At 48.4% G+C, this 26352-nt stretch overlaps 1 protein-coding gene across 1 annotated transcript; it reads right to left on the reverse strand.

Annotated features, from left to right (window-relative positions):
• Window positions 1–5933: 5933 nt before the first annotated feature.
• LOC142821316 (cytosolic phospholipase A2 gamma-like) lies at window positions 5934–24485 on the reverse strand. Its single transcript, XM_089774432.1, has 12 exons — window positions 24468–24485; window positions 24028–24141; window positions 22067–22209; window positions 20823–21021; window positions 18892–19009; window positions 17598–17738; window positions 14596–14715; window positions 13983–14108; window positions 10424–10519; window positions 8512–8666; window positions 7714–7888; window positions 5934–6103 (listed from the first exon to the last, which is right to left on the reverse strand). Exons 1-12 carry the CDS (start codon window positions 24483–24485, stop codon window positions 5934–5936), a joined length of 1575 nt encoding a protein of 524 aa, XP_089630558.1.
• Window positions 24486–26352: the final 1867 nt, after the last annotated feature.

Below are 26352 nucleotides of genomic sequence, written 5' to 3' on the forward strand. Positions count from 1 at the left end.
AATCATGGAACACTAGAACAGGGAGGGACCTCGGGAGATTGTCGAGGAACACAGCTGATTTGTGGTTCAGAACTCGGATGCTATGTAGCCCCTTTCCTGCTTCCTCTTTGGTACTGTGAGCTTACAACTGTTGAGGACTGGCAAAGATTTGAAACTGTAAGGCCAGTCACACCCAGGATCCTTATGTTCAGAATAAAATGTGCAACCCCGCCCCCTCCTCCCCCCCGTCTAGACTGCTTTTTTTTTTAAAAAAAAACCTCTTTGCGCCTAATTTGCCTATCTTCTTTTGGAAGCTGAGGGTAGTCTAGATGTAGCCTGAGGGATAACTAAGGATGTAGTGGTAAATAAGAGTCAACAATGTAACCCTAAATGCAAAATAAGCCAACCTCATTCTAGAATGCATTAGCAGGTGTGTTGTAAGCAAGACATTCTTCCGCTCTACTCTGCACTGATTAGGCCTCAGTTGTAGTATTGTGTCCAGTTCTGGGAATCACACTTCAGGACAGTTGTAGCCAACCTGGAAAAACATCCAAAGAAGAGCAACATGAATGATTAAAGGTCTGGAGTTCATAACCTGCTAGCAAAGAGTGACATCATTAGGTTTGTTTAGTCTGGTGAACACCGAGTAGAACCATGACAACAGGTCATGCTCTGGAGTTGACATACCATAAACCGAGCTTCACAGCAGGAGGTCGGGGAGAACAAACACTTCCATCAGCTTCCCTGAATCTTTGTGAATCAAGGAGTACTGGTACTGACCAGAGATGCCCTCCATGTTTGATTTAGCGGATCTTAACTAGACCCACTAAATCAAACGCCAGAAGCTCAATCTCCAGTATGGCCAGTGGAGACGTGGCCATAGAAAGATGTTGTAAAAAGTAGGGTGATAAATTATTCTCCTTATCCAGCCTGGACAGGACAAGAAGCAATGGGCTTAAATTTCAGGAAGGGAGGTTTAGGTTGAACCTTAGGAAAAACTGTCTGGGTGGTGAAACACTGGAATTGCCCAGGGAGATTGTGAAATCGCCATCATTGGAGATTCTTAAGAATCGGGAATGGTGTACATAATGCTGAGTCCTGCCTCATTGTAGGTGCCTGGACTAGGCAACCTATTAATGTCCCTTTCTATGACTGAGCATAATAAAACGTGTATGGATCTGTAGGAACAATTAGGTACAATCCTGCATTCTGCTTCCCCCTGCCCCGACAATGCACTGCATTGAGAAATTTGCTCCATTTAGCTTATCAAGGGGAAAGTTCAGAGGCGACTTCATAACAGTCAATGCATATCTACTGTGGGAGGATATTTCTGATCAAAGAGACCATTTCAGTGTGGCAGAAACAGGAAGTAGAAGATCCAAGGGCTAGATGTTCAGAATAGAATTAAGGCATTTTTTAACCGTGAGGGTAATTAACCATGCAAACAGCTTTCCAAGAACTGTCATGGATTCTCCGTTACTTGGGGTCTCAAACTGAGGCTACGTCTACACTGCAAACTTCTTGTGCAAGAAGCTTTTTGCAGATGAGCTCTTCCGCAAAACCTTCTTGAGCAAGAGCGCATCCTCACTTCAAAAGCACATCAAAACAGTGATGCGCTTTTGCGCAACAGAGTGTCCAGACTGCATGGATGCTCTCTCGCAAGAAAGCTATTCACAGAATAGCCACCAGAGCACCTGTGCGTCTTTCGATTGCCTGGTTTTGTGCAAAAAGGAGTTATTCCTCATAGAAAGAGGAATACCTACACCACAAAAAAACCCTCTGTTCTTTTGATTCACTGTAAAATTACTTGCACAAAAACTCACTTGAGGTGTGGACGCTCCGCAAGTTTTTGTGCAAAAACGGCAAGTTTCCCACAAAAATATTTCAGTGTAGACATAGCCTGAGGTTGGTTGGTTTCATCTGGATGCACGAATCTTTGGGTGACATTCTCTGGCCTGCAGAATGCAGGCGCTCAGACAACATGATCGCAATGGTTCTCCCTGGCTTTGAAATCCACAGATCTGTGACCTAATACGTCACTGGTGTCCCTAACATCAGTTGTCCCGTGAAAACGCACTGAAGGTCAATTTGGTCCAGTGCATAGATCCCTGGAATGATACAGTGACCAGCAGCATGGTCCTCAGGAGGGCATGTCCCATGGGTGGCCTCAGTTTCCCCAATTCTAAAATGCAACCTCTCATTTTGTGATGAAGGGAGGCACGGGAAGACTGCCAAAGGCATGGAAAGCGATGTACGATTGGGGCTCTAATCTCATTTTTTGCCTTGGGAATTCTTCCCCGATAAGTTCTATGGAAAGGATAAGTGTTGTTAGGACAACCCAGCAAACAGCCATTGTCCGCATGGTGACTAGCGACCCTGGCAACCTTTACTTGCCCTGTGAACTGTCCGTCACAGGTAGTTGTCCGTGTCACTGGTCAGAGCTGGCTGCATCTTCGACCTCTCTCAGTGCAGGGGGTGGACTCGATGATCTCCCGAGGTCTCTACCAGCCCTAGGATTCTATGCACTTCTCTGGGGCGGGGACCCAAATTATCCCAGTCTTTGGACTCCAGCCCCAGGTTGCGTCACCAATATACCAGCAGGCTCTGCAAGGTGGAAATTTTCGGGCAAAATCTCCCACGGGGAGCAGTGCCCGAGGTGGGCACGGTGACCGAACCAGCCCTATGGAAACGAAGTATCATTGAGTCTCAACAGGAGGAGTCAAAGCATAGCACGACAAAGGGGGGTTGTTTCCAATGCAAACAGCTGGTATTCAGCTCTCTTACTGGAAGCGGGGGCCGGCTGGTTTTATCCAGGCACCTCACTTCTAGTTCTGGATGAAGCGGACTCTGTATCGGCAGCCTCCACCTTCGACTCTCCCCAGCTCCAGTCTAGCAGCTCGGATTTCCAGCCCCTCTCAAACTCTGTGTTTCACTGTCCTACTGTCAGTGCTGCTGTCCGCAGTCAGCGCTATGGGGTCATAAAACTTCCAAGGCACCGAGAACAACACTGGCCTCAGAGTGCCAAGAAACGTGGCTATCCAATGTGGTCTGCAACCCTCCAGCAAGCCACTCGCTCAACAGACAGACAATGTAGCATCTGTAGAGTTTACCCCGCGTCTCTCCTTGTATGTGCCAGATGTGCACTCAAACACCGGTTATCAACTTGCCGTGCCTCTTACATGGTGTTTCCAGCTAGTTATAGGCCTTTTCCCCATTCACGAACAATGACCTCAGGGCTATTGTTTTCTTCCTGACCCATTTGTGGACTGTTTTGATTCCCTCAGTGAAGAGACATAACAACTCCCTCAGCTATCATGTGGAAATATCTGTTGCATAAGCAAAATTGACTTCTGAACCTCAAGTGGGCTATTAATGAGGTAAGTTTTAATGATACAAAGACTCATAAGAAAGATTCCAGTTTTCTTTCTTTCTTTCTTTCTTTCTTTCTTTCTTTCTTTCTTTCTTTCTTTCTTTCTTTCTTTCTTTCTTTCTTTCTTTCTTTCTTTCTTTCTTTCTTTCTTTCTTTCTTTCTTTCTTTCAACAGTCAATGAATGTACAAAAAGGTTTAAATGATTTACAAATTGTATATACTTCAAATATGACGGACCGACACCATTCAACCCCGACATCTGCTCAGACTGAATGGCATTAGGAGGAGCATGGCCAGCAGATCCAGAGAAGGGATCATTCCCCTTTATTCAGCTCTGGAGAGGTCACATCTGGAGTATTGTGTCCAGTTCTGGGCCCCCCACTACAGAAAGGATGTGGACGCATTGGAGAGGGTCCAGAGGAGGGCAACCAAAATGATTCAGGGGCTGGAGCACATGACCTATGAGGAGAGGCTGAGGGATTTGGGCTTGTTCAGTCTGCAGAAGAGAAGAGTGAGGGGGGATTTGAGAGCAGCCTTCAACTTCCTGAAGGGGGTTACAAAGAGGCTGGAGAGAGGCTGTTCTCAGTGGGGACAGGTGGCAGAACAAGGAGCAATGGGCTCAAGTTACAGCAGGGGAGGTCTAGGTTGGATATTAGTAAAAAGTCTTTCCCTAGGAGGGCGGGGAAGCGCTGGGATGGGTTCCCTAAGGAGGGGGGGGAATCTCCATCCTCAGAGGTTTTTCAGTCCCGGCTTGACCAAGCCCTGGCTGGGATGATTGAGTTGGGATTGGTCCTGCTTTGGGCAGGGGGTTGAATTCAATGACTCCCGAGGGCTCTGCCCGCCCTGGGATTCTAGGATTCTAAGAAGACCTTGATACAAGGTTCTGGTCGTGCGTTGGGCCGGGGTCTGGACTCGACGACACACTTGCATTCTTACAAAACCCTTTACTGGAGGATCTTTGTAACTCACAAGAGCCAATTTCTCTGTGGCCGTGTCACACCCCATGTAGCTGGAGAACAACCCGGATACAGTTATTGACCAAAGCTGAGCCCTCTTTCTCTCCCGTGTCTATCTCTCTCCACAGCAGCCTGAGTAGTTCACTGCCCTGTAGCAACGGCTCCAGGGTTCCTCCCTGTTTGTTGCAACTCCTATGGACTACCGACCCTTGAGCTGTCATCGAATAACAGCGCCACTGAAAGGCCTTGTGGTGTAAAGCAGCAAGTCCGTGTGAGCGAGGGGATCCGAAACAGAGTGCAGTCCTTTGTGCTCTCGCTTACTGGGCAGCCCTCCGAAGATGGTGGAGCAAGTCTGGGCTCTTGCTAGTGATGAGGCTCATGGGGTGAAAAATGATGGGGCATTCTAGTTTATTTATTGAATATTCATCACATGGAAGGAAGAGGGTTGCCAAGGGTTATTCTCACACATGGCACAAAAAATAATTAGGAAATTAACAGCAATAAAAAACCTCAGCATTGTAAATAGCAGTCCAGAGTCTAACCTCCCTGTGAATCGTAGAATCCTAGAGCTGGAAGAGACCTCAGGAGTCATCGAGTCCAGCCCCCTGCCCAAAGCAGGACCAATCCCAACTAAATCAACCCAGCCAGGGCGTGGTCAAGCTGGGACTTAAACACCTCTGGGGATGGAGGAACATCATCAGCTGCAGTGAAGTTACTCCACATCTACCCAGGGTGTAAATGAGATTGTTAGATGCCTCACAGCTCACCACAAAACTCCTTTCTTATTTCCTTTCCTTCCGTAAACTAGGAGAAACCACACAGAGATCTTGCAGACACACGTACTTCTAGACAGCTGCAATGTTAACATTTTGCAATGTCTACGTGAAGGGGATGTACGGTGACCAGATGGCGAGCATGACGGACCTGAACTCTTTTTTAAGGTGTGGGGTGAGGGTACATTTGAAGAAAAAGCCCTTCATATCTGAATGGTCTTGGCAGTATCACGATGTGTCATCAACCAAGGAGACTGGAGTGTGAACACTGAGGAACCAACATGTATGTGTAAGTGTCTTACAAATTCTATCTACGTTTCATAACTTTTGCATATGAATTTATCTATAAATTAATGAGAAGTCCTGTGGCACCTTAGACACTAACAAATTCATGTATGTAGATATATAGTATCACGTGCTTTCCTGAGCAAAACCCACATCTTCAAGTGGGATGATCTTCAGATGATCCATCTATGTTACCATGAACTACTATTGATATATTTATTCATCTAATAATCATCATGTACTATCTATCCCCACCCCCATCTATCTATCTATCTATCTATCTATCTATCTATCTATCTATCTATCTATCCCCACACACCCCCTCTATCTATCTATCTATCTATCTATCTATCTATCTATCTATCTATCTATCTATCTATCTATCTATCTATCTATCTATCTATCTATCTATCTATCTATCTATCTATCCCCACACCCCATCTATCTATCTATCTATCTATCTATCTATCTATCTATCTATCTATCTATCTATCTATCTATCTATCTATCTATGTATCCTTGCATCCAGTTTTCTGTCTTTCCTGAACAAAAAGAGATGTGTTTTTAAAATTATTTGGGGGTGAGTGAGGACACAATTTGCTTGATTTCCTCCAGAATCTTATCCACGTTGTTGGATACATTCTTCTTCGCTTTGGTGAGGAGTTCTTCCATATCTTTCTTTGAATAAGACATATTTGTGGTGGCAAACTTGTCTCTGCACTGCTCTATCTCGTTTGCTCCTAAAAGAGGTAGGGAAGTGCAGAAAAGAGGAGAACAGCGGTTTTGTTTATACACTTCTCCGGCACCCAACAGCACAGAACCACGCACCTAAAGAGGCAGGGGAGCAACTCCTGATGTTTTCATAGAATCATAGAAATGTGGGGCTGAAAAGGAACTTGGGAGACATCTCTTCCAGCATCCTGTGCTGAGGCAGGACCAACTGAATCTAGCCCAACCCTGAAGGGTGGTTCTCCAACCTGTTCCTAAACCATCTCTTGGGGATTCCCCTACATCCCCCTGGAAGGCAAAACTACCAGGATGTTAAAAAGGTTTTCCTAGTTTCCCTCCCTCCACAAAAAACAAACAAACAAACAAAGATGTGACTGGAGAACTAGTGCTGTTATCATCATCTCTCTATGTATTTTAGAGAGTTTGTATATTTGTCCATCTGTCTGTGACTCCAGCTGTCTGTGAGTCTGTGTGTTCAGGAATTCCTCCTAAATTATAAGAGTTAGGATCCCCAAATGTGGTTGGCAGTTTACTCTCATCCTACTGTACAGCAAGGGCAGGGTTTGGTTGTGCCAGGACAATGGGAAGTGCCTGGAATGGGGTTGTTTTCCCTAACACAGAAAGGGAGGGGCCTGAGAGCAGTGACAGGTTTTGACCACAGGGGGCAGCGAGCGCAGGGGAGAGCTACACTGCAGAGTGACCACAGGGCAGCGGCCGCACCAGGCAGTGAGGGGCCAGCTGGGGTCGGTGCTCTCCATGCTGCAGGCCCCCAGCCTGGGTAAGTGGCCTCCCGCCCCCAAATCCCTCCCCCAGGTTTCGGCCACAGTGCCAGAAAGGGGGGGCCACTGGCCAACAGCCCCCTCAAGCAGCAGTGCTGCCCCCCTCAGGAGCTGCTGATTGGAGGGGGCAGCCAGCCCAGCCCCATCCCACCATGGGGAGTCACCCGGGGGACCAGCCACCTTCCGCTAGCAAAGACCTGCCAAAGTAGCACAGTCCTGACCTCCAAGAGGAGGACTAGCACCACCCTCAGTACCATGGGCAGGCCTGGTAGCGCCCCCCCCCCCATGACCTGTCAGCCAACCGACCTCAGATCTCCCTTTTCCATCCTGGATCTTACCCTCAGCCCTCCCCCCACTTCCCCTCCCCCGCCCTGACTCCTGCACCCCCACCCTCTGCCCTGAGCCTCTCCACATCTCCTAGATTCCTGCCCTGAGCCCCCCATACCTACTAGACACCTGCCCTGACCCCATTCCCCGAGCCCACCCACCCTGCCTTGATTCCTGCACCCCTGCAGCCCTAGCCACCTGCACTGAAGCACCCAGCAACGCCAGGAAATCTTCCAGCATTTGTCTGACAACAGGCCCGGGACCTGATCCTGCTGGCCTCTGCTCAGCACATCCTCCTGCAGCCAGGGGAGGCAGAGGACTGTCTCCCTTCCCCCGCTCACACCTCTGGAAGCCTGGGATGGGACAGCAGAGTCTGGTGGCCCCTCTGAGCAGGGATTTTGTGATGCCCAGAGTTATTCTGTCCTGGCGGTGGCTAATCCAGCAATCAGACACCTAAGTACCATGGGGAATCCACCCCACAGAGTTGCAGAAGAACATGAGCACAACTCACTTACCGGGGCAGTTTTCCGTGTTGAAGAGCGGGAAGTGCATGACGGTGGGACCAGTCTTTCCCTTGAAGATGTAGCAACCAGAGGGCTTGTCTCGATCTTTCTTGTCAAACTTTTGGTCATCTACCGGGGGAAATGGGATCCGATTTTCCTGGCAATTCTTGGACGCGCTCGTGATGGTCTGGAGAGGAGGGAAAATGGATTGTAAAATAAACCGTCAGCATTTCCACTCGCACCGTGTGATCCCGCTACTGTGGCCAGGCTAGAGCGTTAGAGGTGCACCTAACCTGAGAGACACAAGCATTCCAAGGAGCCTCTATGGAACTGATGGACAGGACCTCCCCAGGCACGACCCGATTGCCACATCCCTGCAGCCAGAATCGTTGTGTAACAGCACTTACACTATGGCTGTGGGATTCAAAACCTCCCAGGCTGGTGTCACAAGGAGGAGGGAGAAAAATTGTTCCCCTTGGCCTCTGAGGACAGGACAAGAAGCAATGGGCTTAAACTGCAGCGAGGGAGGTTTGGGCTGGATATTAGAAAAAACTTCTTACATGTCAGGGTGGTGAAACATTGGACTAAATTGCTGAGAGGGGTTGTGGAATCTCCATCCCTGGCAATATTGAAGAGCAAGTTGGACAGACACCTGTCAGGGATGGTCTAGATGGTGCTTGGCCCTGCCGGGAGGGTGGGGAATAGACTTGATGACCTCTCAAGGTCCCTTCCAGTTCTGTGATTCTATGATTCTAAGGTTTCTATCCCAGTTCAGGCTTTGGGCGACATCACATAAATTGTAGATGTTACCTCGAAGGGATCCCCCGAGCTGAAGTCGAAGGAGAGGATCAGTTTCACGTTCCTCTGTGGGCGCAGCACCAGGGGGTAGGCGGAATTGATAGCAAGGCCGGCGTCGATCAAGTAGATTAATTCTTTGTTGGTCAAGCCAGCGGCTTGGGCCGCACCTGCAAAAAATGCATCCAGGACTTGTTTTTGGGTAAGGATTAAACTCCCTTCAAAGCTCCAGGAAGGGTCTGACAGCTGAGTGAGCAGCTCCCTTTGGGGAACAAACAGAGAGCAAATCATTGGGATGCTCCTGTTCTGCCCAGCTAGGAACTCAGCGGCAGGCCGGCTGCTGCTGCTAGGCGGGGGCTGGGGAGACAGCTGGGCTGCCTTGACATTCCCAGCACTGAGAGCTCCCAGAGATAGGAGGGAATCCCTAGAAGCATAGGGATGAGCTCTGCCTTCCTTCCACATTGCCCTGTGGGATGCTTACCCACAATGCTTTGCTTTCTCACCAGAAGAGCTAGCCACGTGGCCAGGAAATGCAGAAAATGGGAGGCAGAAAAACCAGGTTGACTGGTTTTCAGTTTTGCCTGTGGACAGCATCTTTGTCTCCAAACGTTCTCCGTGTCGATACAGCCTAAGAGCCGCAGCCTGGCAGCCATCCTGCCCTGCTCCAGGTCACCGGCGCGGATGCCTGGCCTCTGACGCTGCTTTCAACCCTCAACACCGGCCCCGGGCTTTTCACACCAGCTCAGACTAGGCATGACTCCTGCTCCAACCACTAGGCATTAGGGTTGCCAGATGGTTTAACAAAATATACTGAACCACCCCTCCGCCCCCTCCAAAAAAAACACTCTGGGAAAAATTTTTGTTGAGCAAAGAAAAAAAGTCGCTGTACCTTTAAATTCCCACACTCCTCGCTCCCCCCACCCTTGCCAGACATGGTGGTGGGAAATGTCCCCATTGGCCTTCTGGCGGAGGAAAACAGAAAATACCCAACATTTTACATGTCCGGTATTTTCTGTTGTTTTTTTATTAGATGGAAGGTGCAATTACCGAACCAGACACCTGGCAACCCTATGTAGGCAGGGCTGCCCCATCCCGGTCACCGACAAGCCCCTCATTCCAAGCGAAATGAGTGGGAGTTAGGTGCAGAGATTTCAAAGTTGTTTCAATTCCGCCGTTCCTTTCCTGTTTGTCGTGAGTGAGATTTCATTGCAAGAATTTCCTAGAAAATCATGATAGGGTTTTGGTTTGGGTTTTGGTTTGGGGGTTGTTGTTTTTTTGTGAAAATGTTGATTGTAAAATATAATCTTTTCCCACTTTGAAGAAAACTATTATTTATGACAAACATGGGCCAGTGCTCTGTTGCCTTAAAGAGGATGGGGGACGCTTTGACATCTCATTCTAATAAAACCAGACAAATAACATTTCCACCCCAGCTTCCCAGCTCTCAGGAGAATGCAAAACAAAGAAAACCAAATATTCAGAGAAGTTTGTTGGACCCCAAAGCAGAAATTCTCTTTTTACCGCCCTTCTCTTCTCCCTCTTGAGCACGAGAATATTCAGACATCTGTGATTCCTGCTGTAGCCCTCACCAACCTTGCTCTGTGACCTAGACATGATCGTTTTGTGGTTTGGCACCTCAGTTCACCTTCAGCTACACGGAAATAAAAACATTTCTCGGCCTTGCCGGCTGTTCAGAGTTGTCAACAGGAACTTGGGGCATATGGCCACAGAAAGGAGGCGTTAGGTAGGTTACAAGAGACAGAATTTGTGAGAGATTTCATGACATCTTCTCAGAGCTTTCAGGGCTACAGGAATGCTGCCCTCCCCAGCACTCTCACCCCGCACCCGACCCTCTGATGCCCACAATCATGATGCCACAGGGGTAGGGCTCCGCGTGGAAAGCGCCAGTCCAAAGGAGGTTGCTCACCGCTTCCGTAGAGGAAGTTGTGGGTGGTGCCCCACGTCCAGGTGCAGAGGCAGCGTGCCATTTTCCACAAGAGATTCGACATGTTCCATATGAATCCTGGGAAGGCAAGAGCAAGGGGAAGGGGACCCGAAGGGGAAAGTCAATTCAAACAAAAAGCTGGGAAGACTCTGTGGACACATTCGGCCTTTCCCCCCTTGAACATCGGTGGGTGGGCAGAGATGGGTTTTGTGGATCCAAAGGCCCCCAGGTAGCTTAGTGCCCCTGGCAGAGTAACTGCTTTGAACTCAGCACTTTGAGAACCCTCCTCTCTCCCTCCGCCCCACGACAAGGGGCATTTCTTTGCATTTCCGTGGGTAAAACTGAGGGCCAATTTTGAGATGAGCCGCTACAGGATGGGGAGGGGAGTTGAGGAAAGAGCAGCATTCGGGAGAGGGGCTCGCTGGGTGAGCAGTGACCAGACAGGGCCAAAAACTGCTTGGGGTCAGGAGGAGTTTGAGGGGGCAGGGTCTTTTCCCGAGAAATTGGACATTTAAATTCCCTTCCCCCAGAAAACACAATCGCCTCTGCCCAGCTGCAGCCCCATGGGGGGAAGTGAGGTGGGTCAGAACAAACGGTGATGGGACTTGTCAGCTTAGAAAGGAGAATCCTAGAATCCCAGGGCTGGCAGAGACCTCAGGAGTCACCGAGTCCGGCCCCCTGCCCAAAGCCGGACCAACCCAACTCAACCATCCCACCAGGGCTTGGTCAAACTCAGACTTAAACCCCTCAAGGGATGGAGACTCCATCCCCTCCCTAGGGAACCCAGCCCAGCGCTTCCCCACCCGCCTAGGGAAATAGCTTTTCCTGGGGGATATAATAGAGGTCTGTAAAATCATGACATGTATGGAGAAAATGAGTAAGGAAAAGTTATTTACTTGTTTCCATAACATAAGAACTAGGGATCACAAATTGAAAATAATAGGCAGCGGGTTAAAAACAAATAAAAAAAAGTTTTCCTTCCTGCAGCGCACAGTCAACCTGTGGAACTCCTTGCCAGAATAAATTGCCGAGGGTGGTTGTGGAATTTCCAAAATTGCAGATATTTAAGAGCAGGTTACATAAACATCTGTCAGGCATGATCTAGACCAGGGTGGCCAACCCGCAGCTCACGAGCCACATGCGGCTCTTCTCCCCCAAACGTGTGACTCACAAATCCTCTGCTGAGCTCCCCCGCATGACCCCTGCCCCCCCCAGCTCTCCCCAGCAATCGGCTCTCCTGTGCTCACTGGGGTGGCAATTCAAAATGGTGCCCAGGATGGCAGCCATTGAACAAAAAGCCTCAGTTTGTTTCTTAAAGGGGCAGCCTCTTTTTTTTCTCAGCAATTCTGATGCGGCTCTTTGCAGTTTTTCCACAGCTGTTTCAGCTCTTTGTTAAGTGGGTTGGCCACCCCTGATCTAGACGGTGCCTGGTTCTGCTGTGAGGGCAGGGGACTGGACTTGATGATCTCTCAAGAGCCCTTCCAGTGCTCGTGTTCTGTGATTCTATGAATCTTTGTTTCCTACCCTTTAACCAGATGGTGGTGATTTTAGCATTTTATTTTTACCCCTTAATCTGAGGGGGAAACCAGTGGAAGAAAGAAGTGAAATGTCTGAAATGCTGAATTACACAGGGAAATAGTGAAACCATCAATTGTTTCCCTTTTAGACACCTCTGGTTCTTTGCTCCCACATGTGAAGCAGGAATTTGGAAATTTGGAAGCCCGTCTAAGTGACCAACGTTTGTACAAGACTTGCCTGCAGCTTCCTGTTCACATTCCCAGATGAAGTGAGCTATCTCCCAAAATCCTTTTGTCACGATGTTCCAGTACGGGAACGAAGCCAGGTCAGAGCTCGTCAGGTGATGATTTCTGATACTTTCTTCTGCATAAATAATGGGTGAAATGAGCTTAGACGGGAGATAAGTCAGAGAAGGCTCATTGGATCCGTTTCAGGGCACAGGGGGCTAAGGCAGGTGTGGCAGCCACTAAAAAGCAATAGGTTTTAGGGTGATAATTTCCTCAGGCCCTTTTGAAAACCTGAGCCTGTGTGTACTGGACCAGCCACGGGAATTTGTGGAAATACTGGCAAACACACAGATATTGTCAGCATGCAGCAATTTATTCATTCATTCAGCAATTCATTTGTTGACAGCAATTCATTCATTCAGCAATTCATGACATCAGACATTACCTACGGCATCACAGGCACTAGGTTTACATGATTAGACAAAGGAACAGGCAGTAAATCTAGTCCCACCGATCCACTTGCCTCTCTGGGTTTCCATTAGCTCCCTGAAGACTCTCTCGCATTCTTTCCCGGCGGAGTCTTGCACGTGAAGCTCCAGGAAGAGGACGACACCCCAGCAGTGGCCAGAAGAACTGTGAGTATCTGGAAGGAACGAGGACATGATGTAGCCACCAGGCTGCTGTTAATCCTGGTGGCCCCATGGGCGCAGAGGGGACAGTCTGATGCTGCCAGACCCCAAAGTCTCCTGGGCACCAGGATGCAACAGCCCGTGGAGGTCAGAGTCGTGGTTGCTGAGTGTGTCTGTACGTGGTACATCAGGCACACCCGGAGAAGGAGGTGTGTAATGGTTAGAGCTCCCCTCCCCCAACACCTGGTTTATGGCGCCAGCCACCTGGAGCAGACCAGGACAGCGGTGTACTAAATTCAGGATAACCCTGCTCCATCAGGGATGATAAACATTTGGCTGCGTGCGATTTCTTAGGCTACCTCAGTATCTCATGCCCGTTCTGCACAGGGAACTAGCACAATGGGTGTCGGGCTGGTGAGTCTTGCCCACATGCTCAGGGTTTAGCTGATCGCCATATTTGGGGTCAGGAAGGAATTTTCCTCCAGGGTAGATTGGCAGAGGCCCTGGAGGTTTTTCGCCTTCCTCTGTAGCATTGGGCACAGATCACAGCTGAAGGACTCTCTGCATGTTGGAGCCTTCAAAGTATTTGAAGGCTTCAATATCTGAGACATAGGTGAGAGGATTATTCTAGGGGGGTGGGTGAGATTCTGTGGCCTGCACTGTGCAGGGGGTCAGACTGGATGATCATAATGGTCCCTTCTGACCTTAAAGTCTATGAGTCTATGAATACATGTCATGAGAGCCCCCAAAGACCACAGGCTCCAATAAAAAACCGAATCAGGTTTATTGTGGAACAAAGTGCATTAATAGTCATCAGTAGCCAGACAGCCCAGAGCCCTGATGCGTTTGAACCCATGACAATGGACTTGACTTGGTCACTAGTATGGGTTTCACTATCGCCCCCCAGGCCAGCCAAAGAGCTGGGCTGAATGGCCCCCACATTGATAGACGATTGCAAAGGTGCCCAGACTCCTTTTTCCTCTTAAAGTGCGGGAGGGGGAAGAGAAGAAAAAAGAACTGAAACACTCGAAATGATGAAATAGTGAAATGACCATTTTTTTCTCCCACATGGGACACATCTGGCGCATTGGCTCCCACATCTGGAGGAATAATTTGGGAAGTCCAGACACCGTCTGTCTAAGAGACAGCAGAGTCTGGAAGACTCACCTTGAAGTTCAGTTTTAAAACCCGCAATGAGTTTAGTGAACGCTGCCTTTTTTTCCCCCCACGTCTCTGAACTCCAGGTCTTATGCACCTCGAGGCACTTCAGGTAGGAACTCTGGGTTTTCCCACCTGCTCAGAGAATGGGCAAAGTTAGGTTAGATTTGAGACGACCAATGGGAGGCTCATTCAATATGCTCTGGAGCTCAGGGATGTTCAACGGGTGCAAATGCAGTTGTGGTGGCCACTAAAAAGCAATAGGATTTACGGGTCAAATTTTCTCAGGCCCTTTTGCAAACCTGAGCCCGTGTGTATCAGAATGGCCACGGGAATTTGTGGAAATACTGGCAAACACTGGGATATTGTCAGCACGCAGCAATTCATTCATTCACTCATTCATTCATTCATTCAGCATTTCATTTGCTCCATTTATTCACTCATTTCATTCATTCATTCATTCATTCATTCATTCATTCATTCATTCATTCAAAGCAATTCATGCTATCTGATATTTCCTAAGGCTCCAAAGGAAGGAGACTTTGGACCCCGTTTGAAAATCCCGTCTTGCTTGATTAGACACAGGGACAAGGGATCAATCTAGCCCCGCCGATCCACTTGCCTTGCAGCGCTTCCTTTAGCTGCCTGAAGACTCCCTCGCAGTCTTTCCCGGCTGAGCCTTGTTTGTAAAGCTCCAGGAAGAGGCCAGCGCTCCGGCAATGGTCAGAAGGAGAGTGAGGAGCTGGAAGGAACGAGGACATGATGTGGCCACCAGGCTGCTGTTAATCCTGGTAGCCCCATGGGTGCAGAGGGGAAAGTCTGATGTTGCCAGACCCCCCCAAGTCCCTTGGGCACCAGGATGCAACAGCCCGTGGAGGTCAGAGCCCTGGTTGCTGAGTGTGTCTATGTGGTACATCAGGCACACCCGTGGGATGAGGTGTATAATGGGTTAGAGCTCCCCTCCCCCGACACCTGGCTTACGGTGCCAGCCACAACTAGCCACCCCCACACCCTGCGTCTGGTCCTGGATCCCCAGCTCTACGGGAAATGTCCCCTCCCTCGGCGAGGCGGCGGCGGGGGAGACGTAACCACAGCCCCGCTGCCCGACCTGCCGTCGCTGGGTTTCCCAGAGCTCCCAGCGGTGACGGGAAGGGAGGGATTCCCCGCACAGGCTCAGCTGTGAGCTCAGTTGGGTTCGGCGGCTGAGCCCGCTCTAGGGAGGGAATTTGTGCACGGTGGGATCAATCCACGTACGGCCGAGAACCACAGAATCTGAGAGACCTCGCTGGCCTCCTGGGAGATGCAAACAGCCCATTCGAACCATCTAATTGCCCTGCCCTGAGGCCCACCCTGCCTGCCAAGATGTTCATCCTCCTCACCTGTCTGCCTCATTATTTAGCACCCTGTTGGGTTCCCCCCTCCCCAGCTCTCACTTGCATTGGGCTTAGATTTCTCTTCCTTGCTCATAACTCCACCTCCAGCAGATGCTCAGGGTCCCCGTGTCAGAAACTCCACCTGGGGTCAGACGGCAACGGCGGGTAGATAACTTGCAGCTCACTCTACCCTGCCAATGCGCAGTGGCTGGATCCCCCCAGGGAAAGGTTCTTCCCCTTGTGGACTCTCGGTGCGTCTCAGAAATTCTCTTCCATTGGATACAAGTTGTGTGGTGGGCAGGCGTTAATAACTTAACTTCGGGATTAGGCTGCTCATGACTTCCCAGCAGGCCTGGTGATACTTTCCTAACAGCACTTCCTGCATTAAAAACTGCCAGCTGGTCATCCTTTAAACTTTCCACAAGAAACTGATCATTCTGACAAGCTTTGGGAATGGATGAATTTTGGTGGCAGTTTGGAACAAGTTGAGTTTGAGGACATTTATCTAATCTGCTCTCAAATATCTCTAATGATGGAGATGCCACAACCTTCCAAAGAGCAGCCCCTAGTGAGATTTGAACTCACAACCCCTAGTTTGACAGGGCTATGGAGTCTATCTCACCATAGCACCCTAGAACTGGAAAGGACCTTGAGCAGTCCTCAGGCTAAAGAAAAACCTGCCAGAAATGCAATGACCTACCTGCTGTAAAATGTGCACATTGCCGGGTTTTTTTCAGACTTTGGAATTTTTCCTTAATAAGATCTCAGAAAAACAAAACAAAACACATGCGTTAGGAGTCGTTTCTCACAGCTACTGTGAGTTAGTGAACTGTGTAATCGAGGAAATCTCGTTCAGGGTCTGAAATGTGAGGTGGAGTCATTTTTTTCATTAAATTTGGGGTTGTGTTTGATCTAGGTGTCCAGGACCTGATTTTGGTCCGGCTTCCGCTGGTGTAACTCGGGAGGAGAGCAGGCAAGAGAACAGAATTTCCACGTTGTGGGAAATTTTGGACATTCTGAAATCATGCTGGTGCCAATGCAGTGACTGGTAGCAGGGGACGGTGTCACTGGGATGAATGGTAAGGAACTGGGACCATTGCTACAGAATGGTGGGGTGGCTCTTCCATGAGAGACCTGTTCCAACTCAACGGATGGCCCAACCCTACCTTCAATAAGCAGAAATGTCAATACCTAGTAAAAAGTTTATGTTTTCCTTCATGCTTCCAGGGGCACTTCCCCAGAGACCTGAAAATAAAAAGGAAAAGACCTGATTTGCCTCAGTGGAGTGACGATGGCACCAATACCCTCTCTAGACGGTGGACCATTGGTAGAAAAGTCCAGTGGGCGCTGGCAGATCAACCTCCGATGGGCTATGTGCTTTTGCAACTTGGTTCACTCATTGGTCCTGACTGAAATCGGTTATTTTAAGTAGAGGTGGGCACAAGTTTTCCCATGGGGGAGGTCTAGGTTGCAGATTAGGAAAAAGAATTTCTCTAAGAGAGTGAGGAAGCACTGGGCTGGGTTCCCTAGGGAGGGGCTGGAATCTCCATCCCTAGGGGTGTTTAAGTCCTGACTTGACCAAGCCCTGGCTGGGATGGTTGAGTTGGGTTGGTCCTGCTTTGGGTAGAGGGTTTCACTCCATGGCTCCTGAGGTCTCTGCTGGCCCTGGGATTCTCTGATTTTTTGCATCCCCAAATACTTTTTTTTTTTCTCAAAATTGATTCTATGAAAAGGACCATTGGAAAGAGGAGGTGACAGCAGTGCGACGGGGTGAACATGGCCTGGCATTTTCCTCCTGCCCCTTCTCAAGGGGAGGGGAACTCGTGCGGGTGCACCACTGAACTCTGGGTCTCCGCTGACCACGGGCAGTGGCTGTGAGCGGGGTGCGGAGGAAGAGGAGGGAGGGGTGCGTTAGAGGGACATCGGTCTGTGGGACAGGGTGGGGATCGGTGCCCGAGGACCCCCCATGGACTTTGGAGGGAGAGTTTTGCTTGTGGTAAGATGCGCTCGAATCCCGACAGTGGGGCTCTCTCTGCTCGACACCGGCTGGGTGCATGGGAGGGGGGATGTTTTGCCTCTGAGCTGCACTCAGGGGTGCTGTGTAATGTTCAGGGTAAAGACTCAAGCTGGTTCTCTGTCCCACTGTGAAACAGGAGCCCCAGGTATTGCACCGAGCCCTTCCCACTGCCAGCCCCCCCGGCAGAGCGGTTACACCTCGCCCAGCTGGGAATCAAGCGACTTCGTGACTCACCTTGCAAGTAGCCGATGTGTTTCTCTTTCTTCTGTTCTCTCAGAGTCCCACCATGGAATTTGCTTCCCAAGGCCTTAGTGCTCACGAATGCCCCCAGGCCAGAGAGGCCAGACTCATGGGGGGTGTATTCAAACCAGGGCCCTAGGAAATAGAGAGAGGGAAAGAACATGAGAAAGTAAGAACAGCCACACAGGGTGAGACCATCCAGCCCAGTGTCCTGTCTGCTGACAGTGGCCAATGCCAGGAGCCCCAGAGGGAGGGAACAGAACAGGGAATCATCCAGTGATCTGATTCACCAGCTCTGCCCAGCCTGGATAAAAGCCATTGATGGACCCAACCTCCATGAATCTAATCTAGCTCTTTATTTGAACCCTGGTCTTCACAACCTCCTCTGGCGAGGAGTTCCACAGGTTGACTTTGCGCTGCATGAAGAAAAACTTCCTTTGGTTTGTTTTAAACCTGCTATTAATTTCATTTGGTGACCCCTAGTTCTTGTGTAATGGGAACAAGTAAATAATTATTCACTTTCCCCACAGCAGTCATGACTTTATAGACCTCCCCTTTAGTCTCCTCGTCTCTAAGCTGAAAAGTCCCCGTCTTTTTCATTTCTCTTCCTATGGCTCCCGTTCAAATTCTGAACCATTGTGGTTGCCCTTTTCTGAAACTTCTCCAAGTGGTGTGTAAAATGGCCCCTTTGAAGTGCCAATTTTTTGTTCCCTTTTTGTCCAAGGGCAATTAAGTTCTCAGTTCCTCCTCCCCTTGGAGCAAATAGATCGATTCAATTTTTCAGTCTCTTCTTTCGTCCGTGGTCATTTTCTCCTGTGACCTCCTCCTCCTAGTGTTTCCCTCCTAAGCCATCATGTGTTGTCCTTGCATATCCCAGAATCCTCCTTGCTGTGGGGCCCCTTCACCAACCCATCCCTCAGTCCAAAGAAAGGTGGAGAGGGAAAATGCATCATAATGAGTCAAATCTAAAAACAATACATTTAACGGTAGAGCTGATCGAAAAGGGAAAAGCAATGTCACGTTTTCTGACGTTTCCCAACTTCTTTTCCTTTCACAGAAAAGATTCGTTTCTTAAACACATTTGGCCATTTATAATAGGTGTATTTAATAGACATTTGCCTTGTTTTCAAAGTCACTGTTGAAATAATCATGGAAAATTTTTGTTTTTTTAACTTTTTTTTGTGGACAATGAAGAACGTCAATAACCATTTTGGCAATGGGAGTAATGAAAATGTGATTGAAATGTAGAGAGAGATTGGAAAGGTATGAAAAAAATACATTTCTTTACCTGGGCTTGTTTTACCTTCTTCACTCAATTTACTAATTTCTATTGCAGCATAGATGGGGTAAGGGTTAGTCCCTTTTGTGGAGGCATCCGTGTGTTCAGATAACTTGGTCGGATCATGCTGGAAAGGTGAGAATTGATTAGTATCAAAAGAGAAAAGTTTTGGTGATGTTCCCAGAAATTCTGTTCCTTGCTATAGATTGAACCTCTCCAGTCCAGCACACTTGGTTCCGAAAAAGAGAATTTTCCGGACCACGGAAGGTCAATATTGTCTATCCACATTACTAGCACTTCCTCTGCTTGCTGGGCTCTTAGAAGACATTTCGGGGTAAATTAGAGCTAAATAACAGCACAGAACAGAGAGACAGGGCTGGTGGCTGTAAATAAAGTTGATAAGACCGTTGGAAACTTGGCCCCACCCATGATAAGTGGACATCCAGCTAGGGGTTCTGGACTAAAGAGGTTCAACCTGTAATTAGTTCAGGCTACCAATTAAACCGAGACTACCATCATCTTCATCATTTTCCCCTCCTTCTAGCATGCACTGTGCTGAAAAAACAAGCAAGTCTTTACAGGCCATCCTGGAGATTTCCAAATGGGCTAAGGGAATTGGACCCAGAGTTTCAAAAATATTTGGCACCTAACGATGCAAAGCAGCATCTAAAGGGCTTTTCAAAAGCATCTAAGCAAGGTCAGTGCCTTAGGACAGTGTTTCTCAACCTTTTTTTTTTTAATAAAGTACCCCCAGTCCCTACAGTTTTCAGACACACACACAAAAAAATTCTACCTTTGCCACACATTTGTTTAAACAACTTAATTGTAGCCGGGCGGGCAATGACATTTTTGTGTGTAAAAAGTACAAATATAATCAAGTGCTGTAAAAATTAAAACAAAAATTCAGTTTTCTCCAAATTTCAGTTGTTGATGGATCCCCCCAGATGTCTCTCAGGGATCCCTAGGGTACTCATACCACTGGTTGAGAAACCCTGCCTTAACACATGTCTATCCTGGAGAAAAACAGTTTGCTCATCTGATTGAGAGAAATACCGTGTGTTAAGATGATAAGAATATCAGAGGGAAGTCAATTCAACCCAAAACAAATATTTTTGGAGTTCTGAAATTACTCATGAATTCGGTCGAATGTGGTGAATTCTTTCATCTGAGAAAAAAATGCAAATTAAAAATTGAAATGCTTTCTTTGGGCCTGTTTGAAATGAAACATTCCAACTTGGTATTTTGAAATGGAATTTTGCTGGCCACTTTAGCTAATAGGGAAAAAAATCCCATTTCCAAGAAGTGACTTGAAATTTATGAAAATAATTTTAGGTTAAATAATCTTTCGGAAAAAAATAAATAATGAATCCTAAATGGTCAGTGCTGAAGAATCCACCATAAAACTTGATAAATTGTTCCAATAGTCAATTACCCTCACTGTCAAAAATAGACGTTTTCCTTAACTTCAACTCTCACTCACTGGACTGTGTGAAGCCTTTTTTTCCTGTGAGATAGAAGAGCCCATTGATAAAAATTCAAGAGTATGACTGAGAATTTCATTCCTTCTAGCTTTTTTTCACATCAATTTACATTCCAGAAAGCCCAGGATTTTGGGATCAGATGCTAGGGTGAGATTGTCACAAACATCCAAAGGAATGAGTAGTCAAATTCCCAAGAGTTTTACTGGGCAATGTGTCTCCAAATCCCTTAAACAGCCTGGAAGGTCTCACTTTAGAACTGTTGAAATACCACAGTGATCTTTGGGAGCTCCAGGGAAGAGGCTGAGGCCTACAAAATTACCAGGAGGGGTCAGAAAGCTTTCAGATATGAGCAGGACTTATTCATCCTACCACTCTTTTATTCCTGAATCCCATGTACTGCCGAGAGAGAGAGAGAGAGAGAGAAAGAGAGAGAGACTCTGGATTTACATGCAAACCTACCAGTTTCAATACACTATAGACAAAGAAAGCGTCCCAGACATCGGTCAGAGAGAAGAGTTCGTCTTCAGCTGCCTGTATCACCAAATTAAACTCTTCTTTAATATGCCAGGAAGTCTCACAAAGTTGGTCTATCAGGGGTTCTTCCAAGTCCTCTATTTTCTCTGCCCAGTCCTTCTCCTTGTAGAGGGTGGACATGCACCTTGGAATGAACCAGAGAGGGGTGTGGCTGAGACTAAGGACGTAGAAGAGGGCACCTCCCTCCCCCTTTTCATCTTCAACCTTCTGTTTCTCATGCAGAACGATCGTTCGGGCAAGTTCTAACACCACTGAGACTTCACAAGAAATTCATCCATGGCTGCCTGGCACCATGGCCTCTGGGAAGTTCATGCCAGTCATAGGGAGAGAGCCAAGACCCTCTGCTGAAAGCCAAGGCTGGGGGGAGAGGTAGATACGCTGGAGGGAAGGGATCAGAGTGACCTAGAGAAATTGGAGGGTTGGGCCAAAAGAAATCTGAGGCGGTTCAACAAGGACATGGGCAGAGTCCTGCCCTTGGGACGGAAGAATCTCAGGCATTGCTACAGGGTGGACAATGACTGGCTAAGCAGCAGTTTGGCAGAAAAAGGCCCTGGGAGGGACAGAGGAGGAGAAGCTGAGGATGAGTCAACAAAGCGCCCTTGTAGCCAAGAAGGCTAACAGCATATTGGGCTGCATTAGGAGGATCATTGCCAGCAGATCCAGAGAAGTGATTATTCCCCTTTATTTGGCTCTGGTGAGGCCACATCTGGGCTGTGTCTAGACTGCACCCCTTTTGCGGAAAAGAGATGTTGATTAGACAAACCGCAATTGCAAATGAAGCGGGGATTTAAATCTTCCCCATTTCATTTGCATGAACATGGCTGCCGCTTTTTTCCGGCTCGGGGCTTTGCCGACAAAAAGCGCCAGTCTAGACGGGGATCTTTCGGAAAATAAAGCCTCTCCAGTGCACCCACATCCTTTCTGTAATGTGGAGCTCAGAACTGGACACAATACTCCACATCTGGCCCCTCCACATCCTTTCTGTAGGGAGAGGGGCCGGAATTGGATGCATTACCCCATGCTCCCTGAGTGTGGAGTGGACACACCCCAGGTGCTTCTGAAGACGTCACTCACAACGCATGGAAAACGTTCAGGGCTGAATCATCGTAAGAATGCTCCAACTCTTCAGGAAAAATGGCTCATTCACCCTTCTACAGACGTGCACCTACCAGGTGGATCCCGACACCCCGCACAGGTACATGACGGCGTCCAGCAGGCGTTGTTTCTTCATCTCCGCCAAGGTTCCCAGAAGGGCGATCATGGCCCGCAGGCCCCCACCCGATCCTAGCTCGGCGATAATGGGCATGGTCTTCTGGGAGAGGGGAAGAGAAAACGACAAATGAATGAAGAACGCTGAGGCCTCTCTGGTACCCAGCTCTGGTTACAGACCCGTTCGAGAAAGGGATGCATGTGAGGGCCTACAGGGCACTTGAAACCCCCTGAAGCAACACGGGTTCCTAACTCCCTTTGGTTTCCATTGGACGTGGAATCTGGGTCAGATTTACTAGAGCTTTTTACTGTCCCCATGACTTACAGGAGCCATACCTGTCTGTCTGTCTGTTTGTTTGGAACAAATGTGTCCTGTAGAAGGACTCGTCTCTGTGCCCTCAAAATGTAGGAAAGGCAGCTGCTCAGGAAATGATTTTTATTCCTATAAAATTTGGCTCTTTCTTTCTTGGAGGAACCAAACTGTTCATCAAAAAATTAGGAAGTGGCCACCTCCAAACCCCCCCCCCCCCCCATGATCCCCCCATTGCCTGCCTGCCCCCCTCAATTTCAAAATGTTAAGATTGAAAATTTAATTTTTTGTGCATAATGGACATTTTTTCACAACACAGAAATTGTTCATCCAAGAGGCATTGAATGCAAAGTCAGCCCGTTGTGACACTAATGCGCTAACAGGTCAGTGAGCACTAGAGAGACTGACCCTTGAGCACCAAAAAGCTCCAGGTCACTCTCCCTTGGGAAGACGGCTGTGAGAAGGAAGCAGGGAAAGTTTCTTAAGCTGGATCTGCAAGGCCCAAAGAGAGGAGACATCCCTCAGGTGTGTTGGGTGTGTAGAGCTCCCTTCCTTCCAGGATTACCACTTTTTAATGCTAGGTAACTCTCCTGGGGGGTTCCCCACAGCTCCACCATGTCAGTAAGAGAGGCACCACAGCAGGTAGGCAGCAGTAGTTGGCTTTTACCCTCCGTGCAGTTCAACCAGCAGAGGGCACTGTGATGCATGTAGGAAGCATGTTACACAATCCCCATCCATTACTGATCTGAGCAATCTGTCAGTCAAGAGTAAATAGCGGACTCAACCCAGCTCCCTGTCCCTCTATGCTCCCCGGGGATGGCTCTAATGGCCCCTTTCCATCTGTCCTCTGCTGCAGGCATGTTCTGGCTTCACAGTCACATGGCAGGGAGTCATTAACGAGCAATGACCGAATTCATATGCACCTGGAGCCCTCTAGAGGTCAGCCCCAGACAGGCCTGTGGGGCAAAGGGGGGAATTTCCCTGGGGCCTGGTGATTCCATGGGGCCCAGTGTTCCTGGCTGCTGCTGCTGATACCGTGACAGCAGGGTGGCCGGAGCCCTGGGACCTTTAAAGCGCCACCGGAGCCCTGTGCAGAGTGTCCTGTATGGCTCTTAGGGCTGCCTGCAGAGACGGAGCTGCTGAGGGCTGCGGGGAGGGAGGGGGCCATGAACGGCCCTCTGGGTGGAACAATGTATTCTGGGAGGTCCTGAGTAGAGGTTGCCCCTGCCCCTTCAGCCAAAAGCTCCGCCCCTTTGAGGGGTCAGAGCCAGCCCCTCCCCCTCCCAGCTCACCGAGGGCCCTGCAGAGGCTGTTGTTTCCCCTGGTTTCCCAAAAGCCCCATCCGGCACTTACAAGCATGTTACTCCTTTGGTGACGTGTGTCAGGGCTTGTGCCTCTAGCAGTGAAGGCCAAAGGATAGAAGCGGTGGATGTCTGTGGCCACGGGCTGCCCCCCTGCGGTTCGGGAGTGTCACGCTGGATAGGGAGCCCCTCCGTGGGGCCCGATTTGTGAGGGATTTCCTGCCACTGAACCAGGCACCTCAATCACCACAGCCCTGCCTGACGGGCTAGAGCGTTCTCCTTAGCGCTGTAGGGCATGACGGAGGCCTACCTCATCACAGGCAATACCAAGGCTCTGGAGACACTTCAGGACTTTCCCCTTTCTGTTCCCACTGGCTTCCTTCTCGCCCGCTGACAGCTCCTGGGAGAACCGGACAGCGTCATCCTGCCAAAAATAAAAAGCCAAAAAAATCCCCCAACTGATCTCTTCAAAGGCTGCCAGAGAGTAGAGATATGGGGGATGGGTGCAGCTGGCACAGGACCCTCTGAAATTCCCTCCTAATATTTGTATCATGTCTAGAGACCTCAGCCAAGATCCCAGGGCAAAGGATCGATTTTTCCATTCACTGGATGTTCTGAGAAATTGGGGGAGGAGGGGAGATGGGACCAGTTTGAGTTGAACCCAATCCGATCATGGTAAAAAGTTTGGTCAAATGGAAAGAAAGCGACTCTGGGCTGAACACAACACTTCTCAACAAACAAATAATTTACCTTCCCTGACACAGACATTGTCACGGCCTCTTCCAGGTTTCCCCTTGGAGCTCGTGGGGAGATGGAATTCTTCCTGCAGAGGTAAACGGGCTCTTTAAGGAGCGTCTAGATGGGAGGGACAGGGCAAAATCAGACAGCTGTTTTCTTCTTTCTGTAACTGTTTCCTAGAAAAGGAACATTGAATATAGTAACATTGGGATATTGAGCGGAAATTGAAAAAGTAAATAAAGTAGGTAGGAGCCCAAATCCCACAGAACCTCAAGCTGGAAATCTAACAGAAAACAAACTAACATTGAGCTTGGTTAGTTTAGAGGTTCCACTTGCCAAATATAAAGGTAGTACGTAGCTTGACAGCATGCGTCACCATACAGTTTTTGAAAGGTTTTCACTCCCCCTTATATTCTGCCCTCCCTCGACAGAAGAAAGGGACATTTTAAATATTTTACAACGTGGAGACTGTTTAGAAAGTGCACGACAGAAAACTTCATCGGGGAGTCTTATGTCAAGGCAGGTTGAGAGAGAAACACGTCGAAAACTTTCACTCGTCCGTATGAGGGAAGGTAAAGAGAAGAATTCTTCTGAAATATTAAAAAAGCACGTGAAATTTAAAAAGGGCCTCGAAGGAGAGGAAAGGCCAGATGGCAAAGAGGGGCTGAAAATGAAAAATTGCTAAGTACAGAAAAGCAGCAGGGCAGGGAAGGAGGGACAAAGAGCTAACTTACCCTCGAGGCCGTCCGGGGAAAGACAGAGGCTCACAGCCCCACGGGGGTAGTTATCCCACCTGTGGGCTGGACCAATCTGCATCACAATACCCACGTCTTTTATTAAAACCAGAACTGTCTCCCTCTACTCCGCCCCCTCCCCTCCCTTGAGCCATCTTGTTCTTATCTAAAAAAACAGGCCCCAGGTATTTCCCCATGATTTAGCACTTTTACGTAGTGTCAATGAAAAACCTAGCCTGCACAGACAGACCACGGTCAAAACCTCAGTAACAAACAACAAATTTATGAACAACGAGGAGTCTTGTGGCACCTTATAGACTAACAGGTTTATTGGAGCATGAGCTTTCATGGGCAAAGACCCACTTCATCAGATGCATAAGGTGAAAATTCCAGAGGCAGGTATAAATATACAGCCACATGAAAAGAAGGGCCTACCAATCAAACCATGTCTAGAAATGTTTCTCTCTATTTCTTAGGGAGGGGAATTGGAAGCCGTGCGCTTTTACAGCAACGTGGGTGTTTGCAGAAATAACATCTGTGCATTTGTGGGCCAGAGATAAGAAGGCTGCTTCTTCCCCACATTTTAACAAATTCAGGTGAAAGCTAGGTGACATTTTGCACAGGAATGAGCACTTAAAAGACAAGCCCATCTGAAGATACATGTTTCCATTGTGAGTAACCGCCGGTTTATATTCCCCTTATTCTGTACACCAGCGGCTCAGAGAGAAGTTTATTTCTCCCCCCCCCTCCCCCCCATGTTTTAACAAAATCACTTGAAAATTCTATTAAGCTTTGTAAAGGCACAAACTCTTTAAAAGGCAAGACTGTCCAAAGGTCTATGTAGTGCTTTTTCCAGTTGTGTTTCAATAACAAACCAGCATGCAGAGAACCTGTGCATATAAGTAATGTATTGTGAAAAAAAGTTTTTTCCCATTTTTAGTGGCAAGAAATGGAAGAGGCCTGCTTTTTTAGCGAAGCCATTGCTAGCAATGTGTTTCCATCCCTTGGAATGTATTTTTGTGAAGGTCGTGTTCAGGTTTTATTTTCTTGGGATTGTAGATGTTACTGTGATCTTTGTTGCATTAGTAGAATATCTTTTTGTTTTGTTTTGTGTTTAAATGGTTGCAACCCGTGTGCGGAGGCAGATATAAACTCCTGTGTTT

Source organism: Pelodiscus sinensis, chromosome 30 (assembly GCF_052426305.1).
Source record: "Pelodiscus sinensis isolate ZL-2025 chromosome 30, ASM5242630v1, whole genome shotgun sequence".
Classification (NCBI taxonomy): domain Eukaryota; kingdom Metazoa; phylum Chordata; order Testudines; family Trionychidae; genus Pelodiscus; species Pelodiscus sinensis.